At 42.3% G+C, this 24,939-nt stretch overlaps 1 protein-coding gene across 1 annotated transcript in view; it reads right to left on the bottom strand.

The window, feature by feature from the left end:
* Nucleotides 1-17,378, bottom strand: part of BNIP1 (BCL2 interacting protein 1) — a 50,196-nt gene extending 32,818 nt beyond the window's left edge. Inside the window, exons 1-3 of the mRNA XM_069244655.1 lie at nucleotides 17,263-17,378; nucleotides 7,921-8,013; nucleotides 6,179-6,270 (exon numbers count right to left, since the gene is read on the bottom strand). Coding sequence (XP_069100756.1) covers nucleotides 6,179-6,270; nucleotides 7,921-8,013; nucleotides 17,263-17,355 — 278 coding nt within the window. The 5' untranslated portion in view covers nucleotides 17,356-17,378. The remainder of the gene's footprint in view (nucleotides 1-6,178; nucleotides 6,271-7,920; nucleotides 8,014-17,262) is intronic.
* Between the last annotated feature and the right edge of the window lie 7,561 nt (nucleotides 17,379-24,939).

Genomic DNA, 24,939 nt, shown 5'->3' with positions numbered 1-24,939 from the left:
ATAGGCAGTGAGTTAAGTACAGCTACACTTTTACTGACTGACTGTTGATTACTGGCGGCAGTTGCTTCCTCCATTTGAATGTCGCCTCCAACGGTTCTTGAATATGCGTGTTCATGCACCATGGCAGCGCGAGCAAGTGAGCACAGTCTGGGTGAGACTAGAGCATCATACGTTGGTCACGCAGCGTGACCCAACGTGGCTGCCATCTTTAAACCAGGGAATACATGTCACAAAGGAAATAAGCCAGAGTTAAAATAGAGCTAAAATGGATACAGTGCTGAACAATTAATGGATTAAACATGTATTTAGCCTCAATAAAGTAATTATATAAAAGTATATATTCCTTAAATGACTTGCTGACAAATAAATTGACATGGCTACACAAAACTTTAGTATTAGCCCTCCTCATGCCTTTTGGCCTTCTGGGACTGAATCTTCAGTCGAAATGGACAGAGTGGAAAAAGTACTTTGTCAACTATATAGTCACTGTGGATGAGTCTGGTAAAATGTCAGCAGAAAAAAATATATATATTGTTGCATTCTTTCAGACCTTACAGGTTAAAGGTATATAACCAAATGCTCAAAGCCCCAATTGAAGGAGATTCTAATGTATTCAATGTGGCATTGAGACTTCGATGTGTATATTGCACCATAAGCGTGCATTGGTGTTACAAGGAACAATTTTTTTCCAGCGGAAACAAAATGCAGGAGAGTCACTTGACAATTATGTTGCAGTACTTAAAAAGTTGGCTATTGACTGTAAATTTGGTGCACTGCAGAATGATTTGGTCAGGGACCAATTAGTCATGCATGTACATAACCAGGCAATTCAATAAATATTATGGGTGAGTGGTGGTCCACCATTAGAGGATGTTGTGAATATTGTGCGCAAAGCAGAAATGTCTGGAAGATGTTCACAGGCATTACTATCAAAAGACTAAGGACCGGGTGTTAACATTGAAGTAGGTGACTGGATAAGAATAAAGAAACCAAATAGGGTTGTTAAGAGGGAGAGTCTAGTCTATGACCCTGAGGAAGTGGTTGAAGTATTGAATAATGCAGTTCCTGTGAGTAGTGGGAAAGGATGGAATTTGAAATGAGTAGCTAAAGTAAGGATAAACAAGACAGTTATAACTCTAAAGATTAATTTCAATGGCTGGAGTTCGAAGCTGTAGAAAACATGGAGAACGCTTGTGTGAACACTGGTTCAGCTACAACTACCGATGTTATAATTAGCATTATTGTTTAGGTTATGTTCTGTGGAACCATTTGTTGTGTAATAAGGGCAGTAATGGTACAGCCCTTCCTACCCCCCCACACATGAGGAAATGGAATGGTCCTGGAGCCAAGGAAGGCTGCTTTAGAACGTTGGTGTGGGACTGCTGAGGCGATGGAGTGGAAGATGGAAGCAGCTAGTAAGGACCGAATAAAACACCTACTAATCTACTAGTCTTCCCTGGTACTCAATACAACATTTACTGGCGACTAGCTGTCTGACAAGGGGGCAGCGCAGTCTTCTCTCCTTCTGTGTGCCTCCGCTTCCTGGCGTGGGATTGTGCACTCGTCCCTGGAAATATACAGTGAGGGAGCACTTTACTCCATGCTCTCCCCTACACAACAGGTACTGTGACTGTATTTATTTCGGCCCGTTCAGGTTTACCTACATAGGGTGCAAGTACGAGGCCTATTCTTCGGAACCTTAAAGAGGTATGATGAAGTCTTCGTATTTCCAAGCGCTGAAGAGCTGCCTCTAACACGTTCCGTGAGGCGTGCCCTGCTTCTGAAGCACCGGCATTCCTGGCATTGTAAAACGCCAATTAAGCGTCATGCCCTGTATTAATTTTGCACGTTCTCTGTGACACGCACACCATATTTGCTTCACTTTCTGAAGTATCATCTGCATGTCCTTTTAGATTGCCGGTGGCACGCACACCATTTTAATTAAAATTTTCAACAATCTGCTCCTCGCGTGGACTGCAGTTGTATTTAATGCCCAGCAATACGTATCTGTGAGAACTGCATCGGCTATTTACGCAGATGGGACAGTATTATTCTGTGGGCAAATGTTTTAGAAACAGAACGTTATTTAAAGATCACATATAGACCTTTTTACCGCAGTAAGAAAGCATGTATTGCAACAAATACTGATGCTAAGCATTTTAGAGCAATTGGAATTACTTTAGGCTAAGCTTATCTGGTGGTTTGAACATACATATGTGATTTAGTGAAATGTGTACATGTTTAATGAACATACAGCATTATCATTCTTACAGTTTTACACATCATGAACTTCATCCTACATTTTAGGTAATTTTACTTGAAACAGCCCTGATTAATGACCTATTGTTCTAGTGTTTAATTGTGTACAACTGGAAGAAATAGGTCATACTGTTTAATGCTCATACATTTTATTTAAATACAGCAATTATTAATATTTTCTTACCACCATGGCAGCTGCCAGTATGCTACAACCTCCACCATTCTTAAATGAACTGGGGGAACCCAGCGAACCATGGGGTGAATGGGAACAAGTCTTTGAATCCTACCTGATAGCTATAGGAGGAGAAAAATGTAGCCCAGTGAGAAAACATCATATTTTATTGCACCACCTGGAACCTCATGGCAGGAAACTTTTTGCAACGATTCCTGAACCGGAAGTAATGGACAATGACATAGAGGAGTACAAAATCACTTTATTAAAACTTCAAAATCGATATGGTGACAAAATCAACAGTTTTCTGGAACATCACACATTCTTCAGCCGTGTACAAGGCACACAGGAAAACATAACTAGTTATTTTGCAGCTCTTCAAGGCTTTAGCAAGTTCTGTGATTTTGGAAATCTCACTGATTAATTAATAACATACCAACTAGTTAGATGTACAAATAATGTAAAACTCCAAGAGAAGTTACTGCAATAACAACCACACTTACAGGAGGCTGTGGAAGTTGCCAAATCTATAGAACACACAGCAATATGTTTGAAGGAAATGAAAGTCACTACAGCAAGTGAACAGGTTTCCAAAGTATCAGAAGAGGATCTGGAAAGCAATATATGTAAGGTTCAATTAAAAATGATTCAAGTAAGGAACATCGTCAAAAAAACGATTCAATGCAGAATAAATCTAAGTGTTATCGATGTGGTACCAGTAACCATTTGGCCAACTATATTAATTGCCAAGCCAAGGGTCCCATAGGAGGTACAACAAGAAGGGTAATTTTGCCAGAGTATGCAGAGACTTATCAAAGAACTAACGAGGCAAGGAGAATAGTATGAGAGGTGAAGATTCCCAAAGTATAAAGAAAATAATTTTACAAATAGGGGATGACAGCACAGTCAACCAAATAAGGTATCCAGTGTGCGACATTAGTTTAAATGTGAGAATGTTTGCGGACTCTTGTTCACTTTTCACACTTATCAACATTAACGACTTCAAGTTGATAACCAATAACAACGATCCTGATGTCGAATCCCCAGATATTTCACCAAGTGGATACACGAAAGACCAGATTCCCCTGAAAGGCATTATTCATACGCGCATCACTTTCAAAGATTGAACCACCGTTGGCAAAGTGTACATAGTACATACAAGAAGGCTCACATCTCCTTGGTTGGCAACATCAGAAAGAATTAGGAATAAAATTAGATCCTATTAACCCAGAGCAAGTACTACTAGTGGATCAATGCACTGCAAGCGAACATATATGCAATGAATTCCCTGAAGTATTAAAAAAAAAAATTAGGACTCCTAAAACAGTACCAACACAAGATTAAGTTGAAAACAAACTACAAACCCGTTGTACATAAGACAAGACCTATACCGCACTTAATGTGGGGCCCATTAGAGAAGGAGCTAACCAGGCTAAAAGATTTAGGAGTCATACAACCCATAGACTGTTCAGAATGGGTATCCCCAATTGTGTTAGCCAGGAAAGCTAATGGTGATGGCATCAGATTATGTGTTGATCTACGTGACTTGAACGACAGCATTTGTACTGAGAGATATCCTCTGCCTCGCATCCATGAAATGCTAAGTACTATGAGCGAAGCCACATGTTTTTCCGTACTTGACTTATCAATGTCATATCACCAAGTAGAATTACACCTGGAGTCTAGGTGTTTAACAGCGTTCACCACACCTATAGGCACTTTCATGTTCAGCAGAATGCCGTTTGGTGTGGCATCTGCGGCCGCAGTATTCCAAAAAATAATGCAGCAAATTCTGGAGGGGATACCCAAAACCTTGTGTTTCCAAGATGATGTCCTAATTTACAGCTCCACGGTGGAAGAACACAATAAAATACTATGCAATGTCCTCAATAAGCTCAAAGGAGCAGAGCTCACTTTACGGAAGGACAAATACAGAATCGGAGTCAGCGCGGTGGACTATTTAGGCCATAACCATAATTAACACAGAGTTTCATGATGATGTAAGGGAAGGAGAATCAAACGCAAAAGAGAAAAATTTGAATGTATGTGAAGACATGGATAAGGTGGTGGAAGAAGGAAGTACTGTGAAAGGAAAAAAATCTAATGTAAGTTTGAATTAAACCAATTTTGTGGAAGGAGTGAGAGAGAGCGAAAACCACCAAAATGGCCCAAGGACTTTGTGTGTGCAGAACTGGGGCATGTGTTTTGTTAGGCTCCGTTGTGGTGTTCTGCTGTTGCTATCTAAGCTAGCGTTCTATATGGAATATAGAGTGCTGGCAGACGACAGCTGACGCCAGACTGGAGCGGACATGTAATTATTGGCTTCAGACATTAAAGCCTTAATTTATTCAACTCTTCGAGTAGCATATTTCAATACAACACTTTGCCTAAAGAAAACTTGCTGATTTAGTGATCAGCACTTCGAAAGCCAATACACAGCAGTGGTAACTGCTAAATGGGTTTTTGACTTTTAGCAAAATGAAGTTTCTAAGATAAAGGTATAGACTTATTTCTATTGGGGGAGCTCTGGCAATATTGGGTTAACCAAAACCCTATTAACCGCTGTGAAATCTGCAACAACAGCAAGGAGTCCCTTATGCACATAATATGTTGCTGTACCAAGTTATTAAATGAACGAAGATACTAAAAAAAAAAAATCCTTCATTAGATTGCGCAGATGAACCTGTGCTCTAGCAGTAAAGGCAATTTTGACGACCCACCAACTAACATGGGGATTTGTACAATAACAATGTGAGATTGAAATTTAGGAAGGAATTCGAAGCACACTGACCTAATGAATATTGCTATTTTATTTTTTACAGGAGATTATCCATAGCCATGCATTTTACATTCAGTGGTCAGGGAAGGTACTGCAGATTTCCAAGCAGATTTCCTGCAACTTGTATTTCTAGTATATATAATTTAACTAATTAAACTTCACAATGAGTGACAAGCATGAGCTTATAATCTTGCTGTTTAACTTTTTTTTAGCATTGCGATGGTTTTAAGTAACTATTCAATAAAGCTTTGAATTTGCATATCTAATTTCTGGGTTTAAAGGCTGCTTTAAGTAAAACTGTGGCGATTACATCAAAATAAATCATCAATATACCGCCCATGAATTCAGAGCTAGTTCAGAAGTAATACATATTATATCTCACCATTTTCCTCTTAACATAAATTTTAAACTGATAATCTTGATTTTTGCACCACAGAAAAGCTACTTGTAATCTTTAAACCGCTTAATATATTCCACCATAATGAATCTGTTTCGCAATCGTACCCTTTAGTTGTGATCCACCGAAATGATTTCAAAGAGCCTGGTTACACAGCTCTTAATTGCTAGCTTCTTTAATTAATTACCGTGATTTTTTCTAAAGTACTGTGGCCTTACCAACGGGCATGGTTTAGGTATATTTAAAACAGTCTTCAGACATCCGCAGAGATCAAGCCCTTTTTGTTTTAAGCAATTTAAAAGGGAGGTTGCTAGCAGAAGGACTGGTACTCGGGAGATCATAACATGAGCGAGACTGTCGGAGCAACGCATCACAAGTTTTGCTCAACTGGGGCCGGCGGCCAGGACCACTGTACTGCTCAAGGAGTGGTGCTTTCCAGTTTCAGAGACAAGTTTCAGGCCAGTCTATAACTTTTCGATCAAGTAAAGGGAGGCATTAGGCCATTCTAATCACAAAACGTTCATGAGATGCTCAAATGCAATGTGCTTACCCAGAGTGCACGATCACCCACCTGAGCATTTGTTTCCTGTGGTTCTCAACATCCTTCAGCAGCGCCAGTTTTTCAGATTCTTTATCTTGCTCTTTGGCCATCTGCTCCAATTCCTTGAAATATGAATACAGACCGGAATGAACACTGGAAACCGTGATTGCAGACGTTAATGCTGTCAATGGATGCCTGTGTCTTCTAGTCATCTTACTAAACTCATTTTTGCCAGTGTCTACAAATAAACTAAATAACTGTAGTATTCAGTGATCTTAATGCTGAACTTTGTTAGCAGTCATTCAAGTTTGGTAGTCCCAAAACAAAAGGCCGCCAGAGCCCATTGCAAATGGCACAGGACGCAGTACAACTATGTCCAAGCACTTCAATGCGTATTGGTAAGCCTGTAAAATAGTAGTCATTGGAAAGGACTGGTCTGTTTCCATTACTGTCCTGGTTTAGCCCACCGTCCTGACAGAGGCAGCTCAAGCAACACTAGTGGGAAATGTCGGATAGGTGTGGCAACGAATCAGTACTTAAGCAGTAATGGTTGACTGTTTTTGAACTGGCCATTTTTACTTGTCACTCCAAACAATTAAATCAAATCACAGGAAATATTCTCTATAAAATAAAAGTAACATCTACAAATCAAATGAGAGGATGTTATGTGAGATAATAAGGAATTCTGAAGAAAGGTGGGATGTTGGACCTACCATTTAAAAATGCAGCTGTGACTGCAAACTTAAGTAAGGCGGACACAACATTTTACACATTTACATAATGATGAAGCAGAGCTCGTGCATTCCCCAGCGTCTCGTCAAAACTCTTTTGAGGAGACAGTTGCCTCTCAAAATTAACAGAATTCTAGCAATAAAACACCAGTAGAAGAGGGTGGGAGAAAAAGGGTACTGAGATCATAGTAGAACAAACCTTGGTCTCTGAAAGAGAGGCATATCACAATTCAATAACAGTAGAGCACAGAGGATTTACAATGAGTGACCTTACCATCAAAACATAATATAAACAACATTAAAAAAAATTCTGAGTTAAAAAAAGAGTGCTAAAATCAGTACCCTGCAGCACTAGGGACATATCTTCGGCCTTGTGGTGCAAAGATGGCATATATTTACAGAATAAAAGATGACTAGTGGCAATACATATTCTGTTATACTCACTGCCTCAAGCTGCTTTGCAACTATTTCTCACCCCGTAACTGGAATCTGTGATAACTCTATGAAAGCTCACAATTCACCAGACAAAGTTAACATGTGATCCATATAACTCCTTAGCACCCCTTTCAGGAAAGCCACAGGGTACTCTGAAACACCGATGACTGACAGCCATGTGATAGCAATTCAGATTGGCACAGAGCCTGCACAACTCTAATAGAACACAGCTTACTATATATGGTCTAACAGGAGACAATATCAAGGAATTGACAATGCCTATCTGAATGAGTTTGTGCATGACACAGACGGAGTTTGTTCAACAGACAAAAAGCAACTCAACTCAACAGATGAATATTGCCCTTTGGCCCAATCAGGAGGCACCTGGGGAGACATGTAATGGATCCTGTCAAATGTGTTCACACAGACAATATTCCTTCTTCATCTGACACTGAAAAATGGAGGGGGAGGGAGGCAAAAAAACATTAAAAAAATTACTAAATGGAAGAGGTTTTAAAAGTCACTGAAAATAAAGCAGCTGGGAGCCACTTCCTCCAGTGTTCCTCAGCTAACAAGAAACTCTTGAACAACACATTTAGTGCCCACCTGGAGTTTGAGCCGCTGGTGCTGAAACTTCTCCTTCATGTTTGCATTTAATTCATTGAGTCTACTCATAGGCCCTGGACAATCCCGGATATCCTGCAAGTGAAAACAAGGCAAAACGTCAAAATCAAACAGAAAAGTTGGCCATGGTTTCTGGAACCTATCTTCGATGTTAGTAACTAGACATGGGAATTGGACAGCAAATTAAACATTGTTACAATCTATGAGTAGGGTAATCGATTGAAATCCTTGTCATGATGAGAACTGCCATATCAAATGCCATCTGTATAACACATTTTATGACCCATTTTAACATTGCATTTTTCGGCACATTACGAGTGGCTGATTTAACATGTGGTAAGGGTTGAGTGGCTGATTTAACATGTGGTTACGGTTGTGAATCTGAGCCTTGAGCGTCTGCTGAGCCACTGGGGCCAACTATCTGACCTTACTTCTTGGACGCAGGCCTCTTACAGTTATTTGTTTTCCAGAATGGTTGGTCTCCAAATCAAAAAACAAATGTTTTTTTCAATGGTTATGTGAAACTGCACATGCTACAAAAGTTTGACATGCTGTGACAACCTGTGTGACTTGCCACTTGAATAGCTAGACTACGACCGCGTCTTTCTTTCTGAACACAGCTGTGTTTGTAAGTAGATTTTCACCTTTCCAACACATCAAGAGATGGTCCGATGAAAGTGTGAGCTTGAGGAACATTTTAAACACAGCTTCCCTCAACCCCTTTATCAAAACAGAGATATGTTTGTGATTTGAAGAAAACCATTAGGACGCAGGGGCAGATACCTAGATGATAGGACTGTGCTGGTAAATCTATAATTTCTGGTCAGCCTATTGCACAACTCGAGAACGTTGATGAAACATGCCTCCAGAGTGGGAGGCATTAAAGGAGGAGGAGGAGGAGGCAGGCCCAAGAATGCACACTACACCTATTTCCTTATCTAGTGAATTAATTTACACAGATGATCCAAGTACACCTTACTACAGAGAAGAGGTACTCTAAACTCCAGAGAATCCCTTTGTGCTGCCCTCCCCACCCTTCCGTTTATCCTTCTGATTACCAGTTGCATCCCTCCATGCCCTATTCCGTGTCACCAATTTACCCGTCTTCATCAGCTAGTTGGGCCCTTTCAAGCCATCCATGTTTTCCTCTCCAAATCACTCTTACCATTACACATTTGAACTTATTTTGAACTCACATGCTGTGCATCATCCCACTTTATAATGGTTGGATTCAGAAAAACATCTTGTTTACATTAATAAAGAACTTTGAGTGTGCACAACAGTCAGGCAGTCTTGGCACATAATAATGCCTACTGAGGTAACCGGTAACTTTTTTCCTTTTGGAGTTCTCACATGGTGGTTGCTACCACGGTCATGTACTTCCAAAAACTACTCCATTTTCACTTGAATATTTCAGTATTCCTTCTGACGGCTGCAGAACCCTAGTACATTTAGTATGGCAAAATTACAAAGAAAGGGAGCACACTGCCTACACTCCAGCAACAAAGTCCAACCCCAATGCATCATGGTAAATGCAGTCGAATTCGTAGTCCATTCCGAAAGTAATAAAGTCTTTCACCTCTGTAGGTGCAGCAAGTGCTGTTTATCCCTGTACACGTGTTTCTGGGTTTAGCCCATCATCAGCAGGGAGCAGCATGGTATAGGGGCTTGCTTGAAATGCCGCCAAATGTTTTCTCAGGTTTATGTACCTCTCATGGCGCACAGGTGCCTCCCAAGGCTCGTCAGCCGTGGCTCAAGGGAGCCGTCCAAAGACAAAATTACAAAGAAAGGGAGCACACTGCCTACACTCCAGCAACAAAGTCCAACCCCAATGCATCATGGTAAATGCAGTCGAATTCGTAGTCCATTCCGAAAGTAATAAAGTCTTTCACCTCTGTAGGTGCAGCAAGTGCTGTTTATCCCTGTACACGTGTTTCTGGGTTTAGCCCATCATCAGCAGGGAGCAGCATGGTATAGGGGCTTGCTTGAAATGCCGCCAAATGTTTTCTCAGGTTTATGTACCTCTCATGGCGCACAGGTGCCTCCCAAGGCTCGTCAGCCGTGGCTCAAGGGAGCCGTCCAAAGACAAAATTACAAAGAAAGGGAGCACACTGCCTACACTCCAGCAACAAAGTCCAACCCCAATGCATCATGGTAAATGCAGTCGAATTCGTAGTCCATTCCGAAAGTAATAAAGTCTTTCACCTCTGTAGGTGCAGCAAGTGCTGTTTATCCCTGTACACGTGTTTCTGGGTTTAGCCCATCATCAGCAGGGAGCAGCATGGTATAGGGGCTTGCTTGAAATGCCGCCAAATGTTTTCTCAGGTTTATGTACCTCTCATGGCGCACAGGTGCCTCCCAAGGCTCGTCAGCCGTGGCTCAAGGGAGCCGTCCAAAGACAAAATTACAAAGAAAGGGAGCACACTGCCTACACTCCAGCAACAAAGTCCAACCCCAATGCATCATGGTAAATGCAGTCGAATTCGTAGTCCATTCCGAAAGTAATAAAGTCTTTCACCTCTGTAGGTAGTTTTTTTTTTTTTGTGTGTCTAATTGACGGCTCCCGTGAGCCTACGAGCTGACGAGCTCTGGTGATGCACCTGTTCGCCTACTGAGTGGTACAAAAACCTGTGAAGACGTTCGGCGGCACTTCAAGCAACCCCTTCAGATATATTTTCTCTCTGCTGATGACGGCCGAAAGCCAGAAACACGTGTCCAGAGATACGGCACTTGCTGCACCTACTTAAGGTGAAAGACTTTTTGAAAAATGTCTCTATCTTTAAATCAAATGACTGCATTTACCATGATGCATAGGGGCTATTTTATGCTGGAGTGTGAGGCAGTGTGCTCCCCTTTTTTTGTGTGTCTAATTGACGGCTCCCGTGAGCCTACGAGCTGACGAGCTCTGGTGATGCACCTGTTCGCCTACTGAGTGGTACAAAAACCTGTGAAGACGTTCGGCGGCACTTCAAGCAACCCCTTCAGATATATTTTCTCTCTGCTGATGACGGCCGAAAGCCAGAAACACGTGTCCAGAGATACGGCACTTGCTGCACCTACTTAAGGTGAAAGACTTTTTGAAAAATGTCTCTATCTTTAAATCAAATGACTGCATTTACCATGATGCATAGGGGCTATTTTATGCTGGAGTGTGAGGCAGTGTGCTCCCCTTTTTTTGTGTGTCTAATTGACGGCTCCCGTGAGCCTACGAGCTGACGAGCTCTGGTGATGCACCTGTTCACCTACTGAGTGGTACAAAAACCTGTGAAGACGTTCGGCGGCACTTCAAGCAACCCCTTCAGATATATTTTCTCTCTGCTGATGACGGCCGAAAGCCAGAAACACGTGTCCAGAGATACGGCACTTGCTGCACCTACTTAAGGTGAAAGACTTTTTGAAAAATGTCTCTATCTTTAAATCAAATGACTGCATTTACCATGATGCATAGGGGCTATTTTATGCTGGAGTGTGAGGCAGTGTGCTCCCCTTTTTTTGTGTGTCTAATTGACGGCTCCCGTGAGCCTACGAGCTGACGAGCTCTGGTGATGCACCTGTTCGCCTACTGAGTGGTACAAAAACCTGTGAAGACGTTCGGCGGCACTTCAAGCAACCCCTTCAGATATATTTTCTCTCTGCTGATGACGGCCGAAAGCCAGAAACACGTGTCCAGAGATACGGCACTTGCTGCACCTACTTAAGGTGAAAGACTTTTTGAAAAATGTCTCTATCTTTAAATCAAATGACTGCATTTACCATGATGCATAGGGGCTATTTTATGCTGGAGTGTGAGGCAGTGTGCTCCCCTTTTTTTGTGTGTCTAATTGACGGCTCCCGTGAGCCTACGAGCTGACGAGCTCTGGTGATGCACCTGTTCGCCTACTGAGTGGTACAAAAACCTGTGAAGACGTTCGGCGGCACTTCAAGCAACCCCTTCAGATATATTTTCTCTCTGCTGATGACGGCCGAAAGCCAGAAACACGTGTCCAGAGATACGGCACTTGCTGCACCTACTTAAGGTGAAAGACTTTTTGAAAAATGTCTCTATCTTTAAATCAAATGACTGCATTTACCATGATGCATAGGGGCTATTTTATGCTGGAGTGTGAGGCAGTGTGCTCCCCTTTTTTTGTGTGTCACATTTAGTATGGCATTTAATTGGTCACAGTGTAAAAGCAAAGAGTTAGAGGCTGAGTTAAGTCTGTTCTGTATAAAGGCACATTAGCGCAGATAAATATCTGTTTACCCATACAGATGGCATTTGACATGTGAGTTCTCACTATGTCAAGAATTTCAAATGATTACCATACTCATTTTGTAGCAATGTTGAATTTGCTGTCCAATTCCCATTCTTAGCTAGCAAAAGCGACAATGGAACCTATGAGCTTGAAAATGATGGGTGAAAGAGGAGAAAGGAGGGAAAGAAGTGCTAGAGAATTCGACCGATGAGGAAGAAAAGAGGGAGAAGGACTAAGAGACAAAATGGAGAAGATGGATCAAAGAGGAAGGTTACAGCAAATGAGAGAGAGGTACAGTAATACCAAGCCATCGGGAAAGGAAGAAAGAATGAATGTAGGAGTGTGGGAAGCAGAAGGAAAGAAGGAGATAGGGCAAAGTAAGAGGAACAGGGAATGGGAAGGTTAGCGAAGAAAGAAAGGACTGAGATTGCTAGGAGTCTCCATCCCTGTAAAGAAGGAAAGACGGCTAGGGCCTCAAGCACACCATCTTAGTTGCATTGCGATGCTGCAGTCTATTGGACTGATCTAGAAGAAGGTAGCATTTGCAGCATCTGCTGACTCTGGATGGAAGTTATAAATCTGGAGAGAATCCACCAGTGGAATTTTCTTCACCACAGGGATAATATGGTGCTAGAAATACTATTGGTGGACTGCCAAAGTCAGGCTGTCAGGTTATTATCTGTTCATGGTGACAAGAGCCATGCTGCGAAGTCTAGTTGCTCTGAGTTGCCTCTTTGCTCTCCCCCGTGTCTGACTGTGGCAGGCTGAGAAGCTGCGAGATAGCAGGGGCAATTCCTTGCTCCACTCATATGCTGCTCCCCCTTCGTCCCCCTAATAAATGTGAATAAACCTATACAAGTTCATTTCATTCTGGCTGCAGCAGTGAGCTTTCAGCCGTGGGCCAGTTGTTCTATTGAGCCCGAGGCAGCCTGAAAGCCAGTGCATGTGGGCCTGAGTTGGTGGGGTTTAAACCATATTGAAAGCAGACACTATGTTCAACAGCAAGCCTCCATAGGCCCGCAAAGTGTGCATGTCGGGTTGGACTGCTGCTTTTCTCCAGCCCGATATGCCCATTAGAGAACCCTCTACAGGAGTCTCTACCTGTGCAATTTGTAAACCGGGGTGAATTAAAGCCAGTCACAGATCTCCTAGTAAGTTTGCCTGCTCAAGCCAATCCTAGTGCTGCTCTCATGCTCTGCTGATAGCAAAGGAGCAGTGTCTAGATAGGCTGAAGAGATGCAGTTACTAGGCCTCTGGAGCAGTGGTGTGCACATGAGGCACGGGAGGATCCTGTCCACAGAGCATAATTTCTCTCCTCTTTGTGTGCATTGCTAATGGCACTGCACACACACGAGAGCGGTGGAGATACGACGGGCAAGACCACACCTGACCTTGCGGCCATGCACTTGACTCCTCTGACTCAATGACTTTGAGCCTTGGTGATCATGTTGATCTCAGCACAGATCCCCTTTTGTCTGGAGTGGAGTGGACACATCTACATGCATCCTGTCTGAATTGGTCAGTAGTATGGTTTACTAATTGCTAAGGTGTTCACTATATTGTAAAAGAAAAAATAATAATATAGGGAGGTAAAAAAAATGAGTGTTTATAATTAAATTCGTCATTTCGTGGCTAATTAGATAAACTAGCCTTTGGCAATGGCGCTACCCGAGTTTTAGTCAACGTTGACGCTGGCTGCTGTAGCACGTAACTCAGCGTGGGATCTGTATTTCCTTTCACTAGCACAGTTCCTTAATTATGTCTGTGTTCATTTAGTTGATTTTTATTTGTTTATTGCCTTGCGCCTTGAGACCCTCATGGGTGAGTAGTGTGCTTTACAAATTCCTAATTGATTGAGATATTTTTTATGCCTCCTTTTGGCTCTTCTGTTTCTTCCCTCACCTTCTGGAATTTGCGTTCGGCAAGCACTAATTGTTTTCCATCTCCCTCTTATCAGTAAGGCCAATGTCTGGAGGTGGTGTGGACAGTATGATGGTATCTGCTCTCAGTCACCTGTAGTACATAATGGTAACTCGCCAACACACATCTATTGTGTCCTTAGTGTGGGCGGCCCAGTTCAAAGTTCTGCTAACAGCCAGAGCCGAACCCAAGACCTTTCTCCATAAAGATAACTGTTTAACTTCTGTGAAACCAGGAAAGGTGGTCGGAAGCTGGGAGAAGACGAAAGGGAGAAAAATAGGAGAAAAGGAGGAGAGAGGAAAAAGGGGGAAGGGAAGGAGGAAGAAAGGTGAGAGAATGAGGGTGGAGGCAGACCATAAGAGAGAAAGGAGGGGGGAAGGAAACAAGTTAAAAAATATGGAGGAGAGGAGGGCTAGGGAAAAGATGGAGAAAGGGGTGAAGTAGAGGAGGAGAGAAAAAATAGGATAAATGGAGAAATGGGGAGAGGCATACAGAGCACAATGGGCATAGGATTGGAGAAGGGGGGGGTGAAAGGGAGAGAGGGTGGGAAGAATTTGGTGGAGGGGGAGCTTGGGAATGTAAAAGGAATAAGTAGGAGAGGCATAAAGGGAGAGTATGAGAAATGAAGAGAGGAAAACGAGGCTTGAGAGAACGAGGTGGGACGAGAGAACGAGGTGGAACGGGAGAAAGAAGAAGAGCGCAAGTGGGAGAAAAGATAATGAGAGAAAAAGAACGAGTGAGGCAAAGAAGAGCTGGAGAAGAAAAGGGGAAAATACAACAAGACCAATAAAGGCGGTGGTAAATGAGAGGAGACCAAGAAATATGGGTGGATAAAGAGGTGGAGAATTGCAGAAACTAGAGGATGACGGGGAGATGTAATTGTTGAGGAGAAGAAGCATGAAGAGCAGCACAGAGTGGCAGGGAAAGGATGAGTGCAAGGGGCGAGTGAGAAGATAAAGATGGCGAGAAAAGGGGAGAAGCAGATAGAGGCAGGATACAAGAGAGGAAATAGAAGAATGAGTGAGGCAGTAGTACAAATGTATAGTCGCAGTAATGCACTTTTATCTCAGTCTGAGAAGAAGTTTTCTTGATATGCTGATTAAGCAGCTATGCCATTATCATATGAAATCTCTTAATGTCACAACTACACTGAATTAAGTAAATATCAGACAGGTTCTTATAAAGAGAACATATGATCCTACCATTTAATATACATGTACTTGCATAGTTAAGTACAACTTGTTACCATTTTGCTCAAAACATATTGTTTTTTTTTTTTTTTTTTGCAATACCCATGCTTGTTGTTCTAAGATAATAAATATGGGGGGGAGATTTTTCAGCTTTACCAACCAGATGCAGTGCAGAGACAACCATGTGTGCAGGTAATAATTACAAAGCTTGATTGATGCACTGCACAATTTGAATGTACACACTACACTAACTTGAACAATTTTAATTCAGTAAGATATGCATTTTTATGTGTTTCAATATTTTAAGTTTCCATTATCATAACTGATTTATAAACCTGCTTGCTTTCTCAAATTTGCTTGAACATGCACCATTTCATTTGCCCACTTCTTTTTAAAAAAATTCCCAGGGAAGAAACACCATCTCCGCCCGTCCCCCCCCCCCCCCCCCAAAAAAAAAAAATCCCCCCACAGTCGGGATCGCTCGCCACAGGGCACTCATCCCCAACTTTTACGCCCCACCACTTTGAAATGTCACCAGCCGCAACTGCAAGAAAGACCCGAATTTCAGCTGCCGGGCTGTGGCCAACAGGATCCAAGTCATTGTACTCTGCTCCACTGATACTGCACTGTTACTCGTCCTTGTACCAAACATCCCAGGTTGTGTCAGCTCAACTGAGGCCCTTCCAGACCATTCTAATCCAGAAAAGGCCATACTTTCTGAAAATAAGCTCTTTATATAAACATAATTGCCCGGTTCCATTCATGCGTTATTCAAACTGTCACAAGTAAAACATTAAAATGACACTCAAACACACTAAAAACATAGCAATGTCACAGCTGGGAAATGAGAAAACTAGACAACTATGCCCTCATCAGGACCACTGCCACTCATAGTAGCCAGGTTCACCAAATAAATGATGGAGTGCAAGTCATATGAGCAGTTCAATGCTCATTAAATCACGCATGATGTTCTATGGAAAAGGCCCTGGAATGAAAGGACCCACCCTAACTCAAGAACAATAAATAAGCAACGTATTCATTTATTTTGTGTAACGCTAAGCCACGAGTGAAGTGCGTATTTGCATATATGATCCACATGATGACACTTAAGATGTTTATTAATCCTAATTTGTTTTTAATAATGTCCTGAAGACACCTCCTGATAGTTTGAACACCTTAAAAAATGAATTAGCTATTGTAAAATCGAAATGTAAACAGTGCATTTATGCTACTGATGTAAATCATAAGCATATTATCCACGTATTGCGGAGATGACGTTTGGGCAGGTCAAAATGGCTCTTTTAAACAAGGGGTACAGTTGCTTGGTGCAACAGTTTTTCAGTACGTGAAGTAGATGTTTTGCCTTGAATGTTATAATGGGTGGATGCTAAAGGTAACACAAATGACATGGCTTTGAATAGCAGACTTTCTTGTCTAGAACACCGCATCCTAGATACCTTTAGAATTGTTGATCACACTTTTATACCCTGTCTCTTGTCTTTCTGAAAGCGGGCGCCTGGCAGTACACGAGTCTTGCACCAGCTCAGCCGGTACCCAATGTGAAAGGTCGTGGCACGTACCGTAAATTATCGGTGGGGTGCAAGTCTCAGAAACCCTTAGAACCACACTGTAAATTACAGCCGTACTAAAGTGTTGGAGGACAGATGTTCCAGTTGTTTTTTATGAAAATCCTCTCGCTTGCTCTCTTGTTACACCGTACAATGTCTACTGCAGTTTATGTTCTGGGGCATATGCTTTTTCTTGTAACTCGAAATCATTGAAATCCCGGGGGGTGGGGGAGGAAGGGGTGGAAGGCCAATGACATGCATACGTTACCCTGGGAAAAGCAGCACAAATATAACATCTGTCTATTTCACAACCGTGTTGCTGCCTTTCCTCTGCAGACCGGGGCTTGGCGACGGCGCAGCAAAAAATGTAGAAAGCAGCCCTATATTCTGCAATTACTGTATTGGACCTGCCTGTATAGCTGCCTTTATCTCCAGGTCGCACTTCACGAGTTCATTGTGGCAGATCCGGACGTGAACATCTGAGGCCGCTGCAGCCACCGCCATCTTCCTCGAGTGTCCCTGAAAACTACGGCGAGCACTTGAGGCCAAAATTGTAGGTGCGGCAACATATAGCGTTAGACAGAGCAACAGCTCCCTCTTCTGAATAAAGAGCAAAAGTGCCTCTCGTGCTATCGGAGGAACTATAACTAAGAACTTCAGGTACAGCGATGGCGTCACCTGGCGGCAGGATGAACTGCACAAAAATAAACAGCGGCTATTTAATATTTTTATCCAGCAAATTAAAAATGCTACTCATTGGAGCCAATTTGGATGTAGTTATTTCGTTGAAAAGAGGAGTGCTTGAAGCGCCCCAATCTGGCGGATTAAAGAGAGGAACAAGAACATAGGTTACTTTGGTGTGCAACCTCGCATGAAAACCGAGGTACTCGCTGGAAAGTGTGATGTTGGGCCTCGGTGCTTCTAGGCCAACACACATGGGAGATCCAGTTAACAGTGTTGCCCGATTTTGAGACCCGTGCAAAGCCCAAATCTTTCCATGTAGAAGCCCAAATTCATCCCAACGCCCAGCAGTATCAGCCCAAAAAACAGTCCAAAAAGGCAACTCTCAAATTATTGCAAAAATAGTGTGGTAATGAAGCTCCAAACATAAATGAAAACATGTCTGACAAACTGACAAATTATTCAAACAATACATTCTAAATGGAATAGAAAGGAATGCAATCATGCACAGACGGACGCACGAGGGAAATAAAACACTCGTGCATAAGTATAACATTAAAGGAACTATTTGTTACAATAAATATGAACTGTTAAAAACATACCTACTCTACAAACTACTACGAATCTGCTCTCTTCAATATTATAAACAAAATAAATATATAATTTAGCACAAAAGAAAATCAGCATATATTTTTTGGTAGGGCAGATACGCTTTTAAGACGATCTACACTGTTATTGTTGACTCTGTCATGGACATAATCTTTAACTTGTACATTATCCTGATGATTGACATTTGGTACTGAGAGAGCGTAGTTTAAATATTACATATACTAGAAGTGAAATGCTTATATTAATGATTAACAATGCTGCATAGAAAACAACAATAATTAGAGTAATGTTTGAACATGCATTTAAAATTCAAAATAATGTGTGTGGTCATAATTATATTCGCGAGCTAATATTAATAAGTAAAACTTCATGCTATGATTTGTATTAACATTTATAATATCGCGTTTGTATGAAAAGCTCATAGGCCTTAAGTTAGCTTAAATTGTAGACTCAGCTGCCTAGCTCTCATATTAAAGCATTTTTCTCTGTTTTTCAGTGTGTTGACTTGTAAAGGGCCATGACCCTGCAAAATGTTCTTATCTTCCAACACAGTAGATTCATGTATCTTTTGTGATTCCGTTCCCATCGGCATGCTTGCTGCTTTGGTATAACTTTATATACAAATTCGAAACAAAAGTAGATGGAAGAATGTACAAGGACATTTGACCATGGATAAAGGAACTTTTGACCCGAGAAACGTGCCAAGTGGTGATGAAAACCCCCCGGATGTGCCACCTCCGAAGACGTTAATTATGAAGACCAATCAAAGTGTTATAAATTATCGTGGGGTGACAATTGGGATTACCTAATGTATAATTTGATAGGTTAAAGATAGTGGGGTATAGTGGATATCCAATAGAATTTTGGGGGAAGGTATTACGAAAAAGGGATAAAAACTCATGTCACAGAAGGGACGTTAGAACTAGGTATGCTATTGATTTTATCCAGAAACTCTGTCACTCTGTTTGGTGACTTTGAGCCTTAATAAACCCTCCTTACCCATAGACTACCATTTACGCTTCTCCTCCTTATGAGGGAAGTATCCCCTGTCCTATAGACGAGGTTAGACTGATGGCGTTTCGACCGATGTCCTGAAGACGAAGACTGATCCTGCGTGCTGACCTAATTCTTGGAGGGTAATTATGACAATGCGATTTGTGATTTGTCTGTTTGCTTTTCCTTTCTAGGTACCAACTGCTCATTTTATAGAGGCCATAGTTTAGATGTTTTCTAAATTGGTGTTCTAAATTGTTTTGCATGAAGCCCAACACGCCGATGCTAATTAGCGGTTAGAATAGGGGTTCACTCTGACTGACGTAAATAGACAAATGACTGACATTACTCTGTGCTGAACTGACACCCATATGTTAATCACTGTATACTGATCTATGTTCACGCCGTGCTATGTTCTTATGTTTGTGATTCTCGCATTAATGAAATCTTATCACAGTTGCCATATTGTGAATATACTCTTATGCTTCTTGGTATTGAGATTAGCTCTTCTACTCGTAGATTGTAATCAATAGGGACTAAAATTCATAAAAATTCTAACAAAAGGTGCGGTTATTCATGGCTGAAAGGTCATGGTTGCGTCGACAATTTGATTAATGTCTTTAACCAAAGTAAAGTGAATTGTGGTGGTGAATATTGATGACATTATTGATATATTGCTTGACATATTGATCAGTTATCTCATCCTACGGTGTCTCACCACTGGGTCACAAGATTTATTGGCCTAAAACGAGTCCTAATGTGTAATAAATTAACATAGAAGGACGTGTTAACAGTTCTGGTAGCAGAGCAATGGTTTTGGCCCTTGGGGGCCCTAGGACGGAGAATTATTGTTTAATTTGTTTTTCTGTGATAATGCAAATTGGAGGTATGATGGGTTTCTAAGTTCACAATGACTTTCCCGGGATCTGGGAGCCTGCCTAAGTGAGTTGGGAATGTTCTCGGCGCCATAATGTATGTGGTTTAGGGTTTTGCGCTTGCTTAGCTTATGCCTTTTTGCAGGTGATTGTGAAATTTGTATGTATTTAGGCCAAATATGTGTTGTTTAGTAGGAGTGGGCGTACTCCACAGTATGAGAGCAGGGAAGATGGCGTAATTGATGTGAGTGTGGCGCTTAATGCTCAAAATTATCCACGTGGTTGGTTGTTATGTACAGACCTGTCGAGGTCTAAGACTCCGGATTATGTTAACAAGTGTGGGAGACACTTGGGTTTATGTTGTAATCTGTGCGGTTTAATAGGTCAATCAGGCGTGGTTGACAAGTCAAGTTTGAGTCGAAACGTATGTGTGAAACCTTCGATGGAGATTTGGCAAATTCTAAAGTGCACTAGGATGAGCCATTGACAAGTCGAGAGTAGGATTTGCGGGTCGAATTCTGCTTGCGTATGCGGGAACTGATAAGGAGAAAGTAGCGGCAGAGACTTCAAGTGAAATCTCTGTAAAGTTCTGAAGCGAATGTGTTACCCTCCCTGTAGTAATCCGGCAGATTTGTGTTGTCATTTAAGGTGCTCGCTATAATTGCATTAGTTTGTATGGTTTCGTGTGGGTTCAGTGGGGAGCGGACGAGCCGCACGACTTTGTCAGCTGCAGTGTGTGTGAGTGTGATGTCAGTGGTGCTGCGCTGAGATAGGTCAGTTGTCGAGAGGGGTCGCGCACGGATTGGCTGCCGTCCGTGAGAGGCAATAGGTTGAGAAAGGTGGGTGAAGAGTGTCCTGGGAACTAAGTCACTTCTGATTAAATACAAAACAAGAGAAAAATCACAAAAATGAATTTTGTTAAAGCATTCAAGAGCGCTCTGAAGGGAGACACATATATTATAGCAACTGATGGGGAGCCTACACCACCCGAGGGTACTCCAGCTTATATAGTCATGGAGGAAAAAGGTGTTGCTCCATGTTTATGGATGAAACAGTGGCGCAAACTAACAGAGAAGGAGGGATGTTTAGCGTTTCCGGAATGCGGAACGTTTACTACGAGGATTCTTGCAAGATAGAGGTGGATGTTAAGTGAACAGAAACCACCTCCGAGGCCAGCTCAGTATGAGGCGTTAGCGGTTTGGGATTTAATGGCTCTTAAACAGAGACAAGAAAAGTTTCAGAGAAGACTGAGAAGGGCAGAAAAATCTTATGCAGAAGCTAGGTGGGATGATGAGAGCAAAATATGAAGAAGGGGAATTGTTGATGGACTAAAATTATTCCCAGCAATGACACAGGGAGAAGAAACGCAGGGAAAGAAAGCCACTTGTAAAACAGATAAAGACTCAGGCAAATCTAAAGAGAATAAAAGATCTTGGGAAGAGGAAGATGATTCAGACGATGGGAAGTTTATGGACAGGTTGTTGCACGATCGCCCACCACCTTATGCGGTGAGCGACAGTGCTCCAAGCACTAGCACAGACCCTGGGAACCAGACACAGGACAAAGGAGTTGCTGATATGGTACAGACTAAGGATACAGCTTTGATACAGAATGGTGTCAGTGTACCCACTGCTCCAGACATACCGATACAGTTGCAACCTCCACTGCAGATACAGAGAATCTATCCAGACGTTCCAGTACTTGAGACTACTACAAATCTGATAGTGCTGCCAGACCCGATAGATACAAAACCAAAATTAATACAGATTGAGTCAACTCCGAAATTACTATCCGAACCACAGTCACAACTGATACCAGGGTATAACCCAGTAACTGGTCCGCCATAAGTACCTGGTACGGGTATTTTGGAACAAACCTATGGAGCTACTGCTCCACGAGGTCTGGGAACAGGTCAGACACCTGCTGACATATCATTACCAATTACTGTCGGTCCACCAGTGCCACTGTATGCACAGGGTAAAACTGACGTATGTGATCAGGGAGTGATGACTCAAGACGTAGTAGGAGGAGGGTCTATGGGAACCCCCCAAGATAATGGCTCCAGGAGAACAAGCGACTGAACAGCCGAGGTCTTTACTGGACTTTAGTCCAGTGGGAGCACCCATCGAGGCGATGCGTCAAGCAGGGTTAGGAGTTTTAACTCCTCAGACAATGAGCACAAACACCTTACATTCACCAATGATACATGCAGGGAACATCTCATTGCAGGGTCTCACAGTCCAACAGCTAAACGAATGGTTAGAAAAGACTTATACTTCCCAAAAGGCTGCTGTGGTTACGGTTGAACCAGAAAAGGAAAAACAAGACTAATACCTGAACTTTGTAAGACTAGGGGCAGAAGCTGCTGAGTTAGTGGAAGGTACAATGGGAGTAAATAGGTTGGAGTCATACACGGAAGCAGAATTAAGATACCTGTGCCCAAAAATTACCAAAGAAGTAGGCAAGGTACATCAAAGATTAGCGAACCTGGCAGATAAATACAATATTGATATCGGAAATACTAAACATCTGAAAAGAAGTTACAGATTGGATTTTGATTCTAAAGACTTTGAGCATATGAGGTCTGCTGGAATGAAGGCACATTTGAAGGAATTGTTACAAAGCGCACATATTTGGGGTGCACTGGAGAAATGGGAAGGCAGGTGGGCAAAGAAAAGAGACAAGGAAAAGAGTGACAGTCCAGGGTCTAATCAAACTAAGGCCTCACCTGATTTGGAATCAGTGAAAATATTACCCATGAGGGAGACAGCTGGTGGTGTTTTAGTCCATGTACCGTGGACCAGAGGAGACATCCTATCTTTTACAAATGATTATCCCAGACTAAGAGAGAAACCGAGTGAGTGGTATCAACAAACGGACAGGTTTGTGAAACTTGCAAAGTGTCTTTGGGAAGACCTGAATACTTTGTTTGAGATTATTGTTCCGCCTGATTTGTGGGTCGAATGTAAGAGAGGGGTAGATTGGCCAACGAAGGAACCGGCAAGGGATAAGGTGACAGGGGCACCCTCTGAAGAGTTGATGAAGTATTATCATAAGGTGATTGAGTTTTTGAAACAAAAAGTGTCGCCGAAAGTGACTGATTGGCAGAAAATCGATCGGACCTCTCAAGAGGTTAAAGAATCAATACATGCTTACTATGAAAGATGGTTAAAGGCATTTAAACACTATAGTGGTACTGAGACACTTGACCCGAAGGACATGAATCATCTTGTCGTTGAAGGATTGAGACCAGAAGTTAGTCAGATGATTAAGAATCATTTGATTTGTTGGCAAGCGAAGCCGATTGATGAAGTGCTGCAGTATGCAAAATATTGTAGTGATGAGATTGAGCTGAAGCAGAAAAAGCTGAAAGAGAAAGTGATGGTGATGCAGATAAGGTGGTGCGTTTCAGACACAGCCGAGGGGTCGAGGTCGAGGGTTTGTGAATCACAGTCTAGACTTGAGTACTATTGTGGTCCAAAACAATGTACAAGGGGCGAAAAAAAGGTCACCATGTCACGTGTGCGGGGGCGTGGGGCATTGGAAACGGGAGTGCCGGAATATGGTGCAGGATGGTGTTGTTCAGCACAGTGCTAATGTCGGTACATTACCAAATGTCAGGGGCCCGAAAATGAGGCATCAAAACCCAAGTTTCCAGAACAATTTAGTCCAAATGCAAGGGGCACAGCCCATGCAACAGATGCAAATGCCGCGTTTTCAGTCAGTGCAAATGCAACCAGTACAACAGCAGATTCCTATGGTACCTAGACAGCAAATGCAATTACTGATGGCTCCAATGGGACAGCAACACGTGATGCTTCCTCAACAGGTCACAGGTCAGGAAACAAATCAAAATAATACAGTACAACAATTCCCATTACGGGGAGAAAATGGAATGAATGAGGAATGGTCAGATGATAGCTCAGACAGTGAGGAATGCAGGCTTGCAGCATCCTTAGAGGTGGATCAGAGAGGCCCATATGTGGAAGGAAAGGTGATGGGTTACAAGGTCTCGTTCCTGGTTGATGCAGGAGCCACACGCTCCACGGTTAGAAGTGCAGAGGTTCCAAGATTGCCTCTGTCAGGGCGTACCATAAGAGTGGTTGGAGTAGCAAACCAGTATCTGACAAACCCGATTACAGATCCAGTGCAGTTTGAGATCGGTAATTTCCAGGGGCTACATAGGTTTGTAGTCTGTGACTCGAGTCCGGTATCCCTACTGGGAAGGGACTTACTGTGCAAGACAAAATGTTCAATTACCTGTTCCAATGATGGGATTGAAGTACAGACAAATAGTGATGATGATGAGGGAGATGAAGGCCAGTTTTTAGAAGAAGACACAGGAAAAGCTAATGAAGATTATCCTTTGATTACTCTGTTCCCGATGCGTACCTTGATTGATTTACCTGTCAAATTACAGGGAACGGTGACAGAGAAGGTATGGGACATGACCGGAAAGGAAGTAGGACTAATAAAAGGGGTAGAACCAGTTAAAGTCCAGATAAAGCCAAATGCAGTGTTCCCTCAGGTGCCATAATACCATATGACACAAGACGTTCTCATCGAAGTATCACAAATAATTGCAGATTTTCTCAGGCAGGGAGTCTTGAAAGAAGTTTTGAGTAGTCCGTGTAATTCTCCTATAATTGGTTTGAAGAAACCTTGTGGGAAAGTTCGTATTGTGCAGGATTTGAGAAAAATAAATGAAATTGTAATAAAATGTTGCCCTGTGGTGCCCAACCCGGCAGTAATAATGTTCCAGGTTCCCTGCGATGCTGAATGGTTTAAAGTGGTAGACCTATCACAAGCTTTCTTTTCGATACCTCTTCATGAGGACAGCCAATTTTTGTTCAGGTTCAAATTCCTGGATAAGGTGTACAGTTGGTGCAGAATTCCACAAGGGTTTTCTGAATCGCCATCCATCTTCAAT

This window comes from Pleurodeles waltl, chromosome 7 (genome assembly GCF_031143425.1).
Source record: "Pleurodeles waltl isolate 20211129_DDA chromosome 7, aPleWal1.hap1.20221129, whole genome shotgun sequence".
NCBI classification, from domain to species: Eukaryota; Metazoa; Chordata; class Amphibia; order Caudata; family Salamandridae; genus Pleurodeles; species Pleurodeles waltl.
This window is presented reverse-complemented; position numbering and strand designations above follow the sequence as displayed.